At 38.4% G+C, this 7,727-nt stretch overlaps 2 protein-coding genes across 2 annotated transcripts; both read left to right on the top strand.

Annotated features, from left to right (window-relative positions):
- The first annotated feature begins 2,882 nt into the window (after positions 1–2,882).
- LOC113273348 lies at positions 2,883–3,491 on the top strand. The gene has a single exon (XM_026523082.1). The coding sequence runs from the start codon at positions 2,883–2,885 to the stop codon at positions 3,489–3,491; it is 609 nt and encodes a 202-aa protein (XP_026378867.1).
- A 209-nt stretch (positions 3,492–3,700) lies between these two features.
- On the top strand, positions 3,701–7,293 carry LOC113271716 (probable NADH dehydrogenase [ubiquinone] 1 alpha subcomplex subunit 5, mitochondrial). The gene is made up of 2 exons (XM_026521623.1): positions 3,701–4,110; positions 6,824–7,293. Exons 1-2 carry the CDS (start codon positions 3,789–3,791, stop codon positions 7,015–7,017), a joined length of 516 nt encoding a protein of 171 aa, XP_026377408.1. The 5' UTR covers positions 3,701–3,788; the 3' UTR covers positions 7,018–7,293.
- Positions 7,294–7,727: the final 434 nt, after the last annotated feature.

Raw genomic sequence — 7,727 nt, 5'->3', positions numbered from 1 at the left:
GAATGGAGCTACCTTATCAGAGCCTATATATGAGAGGCTAGACAGAGCTATGTGGACTACAAATTGGCTCCTCATGTTCAAGGATACTGGGGTTCTTCATCTACCTAGAATTAATAGTGACCATGCCCCAATTCTGGTTAATACTCATAGGGAAAATCGACGTAAGAGAAAGCTTTCGAACAAAATTGAGTATTTCTGGATGGAGCACCCAGAATTCAAAGATGTGGTGATTGATGTTTGGTCCACTCAGCAGGTGAATATTGTTGGTAAACTGGATGCAGTTGGTAAAGCTTTAAACAAGTGGAGCAGGAAATCCTTTGGGAACATCTTCCAGGCCATGGAACACGCTAAGGCTGAACTTCTCAACATCCAAAAAGAAGCTCACTTGAGAGACATCAGAGAGGATGAGAAAAAAATGTGTGATAAGATTGAGTCTCTCCATTAATTACAATATAAATATTATGAGCAAAGGAGTAAAGTGAACTGGATCCCCAATGTTGATAAAAACACGCATATTTTTCATCTTGCTGCAACTCAAAGAAGAAGGAAAAATCAGATTGCAGCTCTACAACAAACTGATGGAAGTTGGCTCACAAATGCTGATGGTGTAGTGGCTTATCTGGTTGATCACTTCTCTAATATATTCAAGCGAGACCATAACGAAGATAACATCACTATCCAGTTCCAAGATCCAATCAAACTAGATGCTGCCAATAATGATCTGCTTGCTCAAACTCCCACAACTGAAGAGATTTGGAATGTGCTGAAGAAAATGGAGAATCTCAAAGCTCCGGGGCCTGATGGGATGCCGGATGTTTTCTTTAAACGTTGTTGGGACCATATTGGAGAATAAGTTGCTCAAACTATCAAAACTTGCTTTGCTTCTGCATCGCTTCCCCGAGGACTTAATCATACTAATATTTGCTTGATCCCAAAGATAAAAAACCCCCATCTGCCTGCTGATTTTAGGCCCATTGCCCTCACTAATGTCATCTACAAGGTTATTACTAAGATTATTGCACAAAGACTGAGAATTCATCTAAATAATCTAGTAGATAATGCACAGTCAGCCTTCATACCTGAAAGAATGATTATTGACAATATTGTAGCTGCAAAAGAGATATTTCATACAATGTCAAATTCTTCTTCTATAATAGGTGCTTTTGCACTTAAAATTGACATCAGTAAAGCTTATGATAAAGTGAGTTGGAGATTTTTAAGCCACTGCTTGAGAGTTTTTGGTATTATTGGCAAGACCCATGATCTCATTATGAACTGTGTTTCGACCGCCTCTTTTTCGCTTATTATTAATGGCCAAGCTGAGGGTTATTTCACCAGTGAAAGAGGTATTCGTCAGGGATTCCCTCTATCTCCGTACCTATACATTCTTTGCGCTCAAGGTCTGTCGTGGCTCATGCGAACTATGGAGAATAATGCTCTTTACAACGGGTACAAGATTTGTAGAAATGCTCCTTCAGTGTCCCATTTAATGTTCGCTGATGATCTCATTCTATTTTGGAACCTTGATGAACTGACCATCGACACGCTATAGAGTATTCTTGATATATATGCTGCCTGGTCAGGCCAATGTGCAAACATGCAGAAGTCGTCAGTTCACTTCGGCAAAGGAGTGAGACCCAACAGAAGAACTGACATTGCTAACAGGCTAGGGGTGAAACAGATGCAGATTAGCGACAAATATCTTGGCCATCAGCTTCTAAAGTCATCCTACAAAATTGATTCCCATGATTTTCTTAATGATAAATTCGACACTAAGCTGGCAGGTTGGAAGCGAATTCACTTAACCTATGCAGGCAGAACCATCATGATCAAGCATGTCCTTGGGCTCATACCTCCGTACTATATGGCGACATCCCTGATACCTAAGAAGGTGATGGAAAGACTTACCAGAACTATGAGAAACTTCTGGTGGGGCCATGCTAGAGAGGTAAGGAAAACCCACTTTATCAACTGGAAACAATTTGAAAAAGCAAAAGATGTAGGTGGGTTAGGAATTAGAACTCTGCAACACTTAAATAGAGCCATGATTGCTAAACTTGTCTGGAAATTCCTAGAAAATGATGATTGTCTGTGGTGTCAGCTTATGAGTGCTAAAAATCTCCAAAAAGACAACTTCTGGGAAATGACGAAACCCCAAAAATGTTCCTCTACATGGTCTGCTATGTTAGGTTGCATAAGTGAGATGAATGAAGGGTGTTGTTGGGCAGTTGGTAATGGAGAGAAGATACATATCAAGAATGACCCTTGGATTCCGAAACTTCATAACAGGAGGCCTATCCCCAATTTTCTTTCAACAGAGCAGCATGTTTTAGTTAGTGAACTTATCCTACAGAACCCTCCAAGGTGGGATATAAACAAACTCCAGCTATGCTTCCAGTCGCATGAAGTCGAGACTATATTGGATATCCACTTACCTAACATCAGCGAAGAAGGGACTGAGGATAAATTACTTTGGCTTCACCATCCTAATGGGGTCTTTACAGCAAAATCCTTCATCAAAACTTTAAATGACAGAGCTTATTCTTCTTCTCATTATGGTAATACTGAACATATACCTTGGAAGAAATTCTGACAGGTAAAATTTTTGGCACCCAATCTTCAAATATTTGCTTGGAGAATTCTTAATAATGGTATTGCAGTTGGTAGCAGGATGATGACATACTGCAAAGATATTAATACAAAGTGCAGGATGTGTAATGGTGCTGTTGAAACTTTGGAACACTTGTTCCTATACTGCTTGTATCTCAAGCTGTTCTTTTTGCTTCTCACTGACTCTCAGAATTGATGCAAGCCTAAATCTTTCAGTTCACCACTATATCAAGAGTTGGTTATTAGAAGGTGGAAACTACTCAAAGTTAAAAATGGGGATTTGTCTGTTCTGGAGTATATGGAAGACCAGGAATAACATAGTCTTCAACAAAGGCACTGTGCATATTCATAAAATGCTTCAAGAGGCTTACTACTGGTTCCACCGTGATACCAACATTCAAGATGATACCACTCTGCCTTCTGAACAAGACTTACTAGACTCTGCCAAGACTGTTTGGTCTCCTCCCACTCAGTCAAAAATGAAAATAATTTTTGATGGTGCTGCTGGAATTAGAGGGTTCGCCTGCGCGGCAGTGGAAAGAAACTACAATTGTGAGTTTAATGGATGTCAGACACAAGTATTCGCATTCAGCACCCCTTTAGAAGCTGAAGCTCATGGTGCTTTGGTGAGAATTGAGCTTGCCATCAGCAAGGCTATAAGGCACATTATCATTGAAGGTGATTCACTCACTATGATCAATTCTCTCAGGTACAATAATTTTCCAGTTCCTTGGCGTATTAAGAATACTATTGGAAAAATCAAAGACAAGCTAGGGAACTTTACGTCTGTTGATTTTAATTTTATCAAAAAGGAAGCCAATTTCATGGCTCACTCCTTAGCAGCTTATGCTGTTCGGAACAACTGTCTAATCAGTGGTTAACCTCTACTCCTTCTTGTATTACTCACTTGTTTAGTGAGGATTCTTCTTCTTAGTTTTTGTTTTTTTGTTGATTTTTGTTAACTTTCAAAAAGTAAAAAAAAAAATAATGTCGATGGCTAACCGTGTGATCTAGTTTCCCTCCCCTTAACTAAAAGTGGGAACCTTATAAAAATGGGTAGTGTATGTACGATTCAGTCAGTATAAGAATTGTAAAATCGAATCGGTCTTCTTCTTGTTTCTCTTTGTTTCTAAAAAGAAGGGGAGAGGAGAAAAGCGAGATAGATACAAAAGAGAAAAATGTTTCTTCGAAGATTGGTCACAGGAGCAGGTCCATTATTTGCAAGAGTGAAAGAAACAACAGGGATAGTAGGTCTAGATGTAGTACCAAATGCAAGAGAAGTATTGATTTCACTCTACAAAAAAACCCTAAATGAAATCAAAGCTGTACCCGAAGATGAGGGTTACAGAAAAGCCGTTGAATCATTCACTACAAACAGATTGAGAGTATGTGAAGAAGAAGAAGATTGGGAACAGATCGAGAAGAAACTTGCTTGTGGTCAAGTTGAGGAACTCATTGAAGAAGCTCAGGATGAACTCACCCTCATTTCTAAGATGATTGGTAATCTCCCTCTCTCTTTCTCTCTTGTTTTACATTTACATTTTTTTTTGTTGCCCTGATTTCTTGCATTAAATTTTGGTTTCATTTTTGTTATTTTAGTTTGAGATGGTGGATTTGGGAAATTTGTGTGATCTGAAACGAGGGTTTTGAAAAAAAAATTATATGGAAATTGTGGTGATGGTGGCTAAATTATATGAAAATTTAGAACTAATGATTCTCTCAGAGTTACTATTCAATGATATGAAACTACTGCACACTCTTTAATCAGAAAAATGTACATGTCGCTGAATTTAGGTATGGTTTTAGTGCGGACAACCTGAATCTTGAGCTACTTTCACTAAGTCACCATAACTCAGCCCAAGCCAACTGAGGTTTACTTGTATGATCATGTATCGAACTTGATGATGAATTGCCAAATTTGTCAGTCAACATAATCTTGTTGCACTTTCTCAGTGATGGGGGATGCACATGTCTTCACAGCGATTTTAAATGACAAATTTTTACTCATCTCATCTGTCATTCTAGAATATTGATCCAAGTAGATGTTGAATATGTGGTATTTTTTCTCATATGTACTGTTATTCAGCGCCTCTTCATTGGTTTTTGTTTTATGACACCCAAAGGCATTAGTGCCTAAGATTGTCATTTGGCACCATCAGATACAATTATGACTATGTGCCAGTCAACCAAATTGTGCAGAAATCGAGTTGCTGATTAGTGCCGCATTAGTGATATGTCGAACGGGAAAACTGCAATTATAAAATGCAATGTACTAGCCACAAATTCAAAGTTGGGCCTGTTGATAGGGATACAATTTTGTCAGGGACTCTATCTGAATATAGACTCTTATCTTTCTTTCTTACATTAGGTGTTTAGGTTTGGACCAAGTTTAAACCTCAAAATTTGAACCTGTACAGTTAGATTAAGCTTATATTTAGCTGTGTGCTACTTCTATGTAATTCTGATTAGTTATTTAGATGCATAAAGGTTTATCTATCTATAAAGTATGATACAGTCAGTAACTTGACCAAAGATGCCAAAATGGGAGACCAATTGGCATCTTGGTCTAAAATTGGGCAAGCGCGTGAAGATGAGCTTGTCTGTTAGGTCAACTGACTGAAATTGGCTTTCTAAAACAGTACCTGGGATCTGGTTCATCACCAATCTGAATCAAGCAGTCCAATTTGTCCTCTAAACCACATGTCTGCCATCCTTGTCATGGGACCTTGTGTAGTCTTGATATTGGTGGATTTCATACTACTACATCTTGGATTCTTTGATATTTCCCTTTTCAAGTAAAGAAAGGATTCAAAGGCTAGTACTTCGTCTCTACTTGTTATGGCGTTTTAGTAAAGTAGGAAAACTTGTGGAAACAAATGCTTCCCGCCATGGCTGCTATTGGGGTTACTGAATTCCACGGCGGTTACCTAACAATCTTCGCCATTGGCTTTCTAATCCCCCGTGGAATTTGGTAATCCCTGTAGCAGCCGTGTTGGATATTTCCACAAGTTTTTGGTTTTCTTATTTCAGTAGCTAAATAACAATAATCTTGACAGCTACCACCATTTGAACCTTACATCTAAGAGAACCCCCCATAGCAAAGGCCTATTTCAGTAGTTTCACTGCCATATTAGATTTTTGCAAAATGCTTTATTTTTCCTGTTGATATCTCAATTCCTAAGTGTTGGATTGTTCACCCACCAATAGGGAACACGAGCTGGGTTTAGACCGTAGTGAGACAGTTTAGTTTTACCCTACTGGTGACAATGCCGCGATAGTAATTCAACCTAGTACAAGAGGAACCGTTGATTCACACAATTGGAAAAAGAAAGGGTTTATCTTTCTCTTCTTATTCTCACATATACTTTTCAAAATAAGTTGCGTTTTTCATTTATGGTAGTAAATTTTCTTAGGATACCAAAGGATGGGAGATGGATACATAGGAAAGGATGGAGTGGTTCTCGGTGAAAGTTAACTTTCTGTACTCCTACCAATAATTTTTATTATTCAAAGTAACCATGAGGGAGGCTAGCATAGTGATTCTAGGGGAATCCACAGTTTAAGAGGATGCGTTCTTTCAGAGGCACTTATGCATATGCTGACTGTTGAACAAGATTAGGTTGGTATCTGTTCTGTGGAGTCTTTGCATCATTTTGATTGAACCCTAAATTGTCTCGGAAAGTGCACATTATATTTGTTTACGAGTTCATTAGAGTTTCAGGAAAAATTAATTCCTCCATAGAGCAGAGGACGTTCTTTTTTTAAGCTTTGAGCAGCTTTTACTCGACCTATAGAGCCAGACGATTTAATAATGTTACGTGTCTAGTAGACTAGTCAAATACGTTGGTGTGGAGAAGGCATCTAATGTGCTTCCTATTCCGTATCATGGTTTATGGGTTTGGCTTTTCTACTGCATCTCTGACTCTTTGACAGTTTGCTTATTGAATGTGAAAGGAGAAAGAAAAAAACAAGTCGAACCTTCTAATCCTTCTTGGGACCGAGTTAAACCAAGCCCTTCAGATATTTGTGTTGACAATAACTGTCGCGAATCTTTATGTTTACTAAAATTTCTGTTTGTTTGGATGAACAATCATATCATGAATGGTATTTGCCAAATTTATAGCACGAGTAGCAGAACTAATTTTAAAGGCCATGCAGTATGAGCTGATTCTAAAATGCATTTAAGTAACTCGGTTTGAAATTTGAATTGCAGAGTGGGATCCTTGGGGTGTTCCAGATGACTACGAATGTGAGGTTATTGAGAATGATGCTCCAGTTCCAAAGCACGTCCCTCTGCATCGTCCAGGTCCTCTGCCAGAGGAGTTTTTCAAGACACTGGAGGCGATTACTTCTGCCCCAAAGAAAGATGAGCCAGCTATTGCCGAGTCCACCGCTTCAAAGGAGTAACCTGCTCTCACTTCTACAAACTCGACTCTGTTTTATCTAGGAAAACAATAACTGTATTTGTTGTTTGAGCTTTCTGAACTTCAACAAAAGCTCAGCTTCTGTATTGGTGAACCTGAGCGAACTTTTGGTCGGGAAGGGATTAATGCATTAAAGTCTTTTCGTTTAATTCAACTTTAAGCATTTCTGTGTAAGCAAGCTAGAAAAAATATAGTCACAAACCATCATGTTTCTATTTCTCTATAGTCTTCAAATAAATTTGGTTTCCCTTGGCGAGTATCTTTCTTTTACCAAAACTCTCACAGATGAGTTGAGTTTGAAATATTCACTCGCTATAAACGCGAAAATCATCTAATTTTCATTCATAGCAATTAAATTTGTTACATATTGTTGCACATATAACAAAGCTATGGATGTTGATCTTGTTGTGGTGATTAAAAGGCGGAAAAAAACCACATCGCAACAATGATTTTGTCCAACAATAATCCGGGCTCCCATGTTACACGGTTAGTTAAAAAAATATATACAATTGATTGAACAGAATCAGTCAATTCTGATCATAAGACTTGTAAACAATAAGTAGATGATTGCTCAAGTTTGATGCCAAATCTTTCCGGGGTACCATTCTATATAACACAAAAACCGATCCCGACCATCAGATCGTTCAAACAGTGTCCCCGCTAATGTCAGTATCCCCTTTAGCAATCATGCAG

Source organism: Papaver somniferum, chromosome 4 (genome assembly GCF_003573695.1).
Source record: "Papaver somniferum cultivar HN1 chromosome 4, ASM357369v1, whole genome shotgun sequence".
NCBI lineage: Eukaryota > Viridiplantae > Streptophyta > Magnoliopsida > Ranunculales > Papaveraceae > Papaver > Papaver somniferum.
This window is presented reverse-complemented; position numbering and strand designations above follow the sequence as displayed.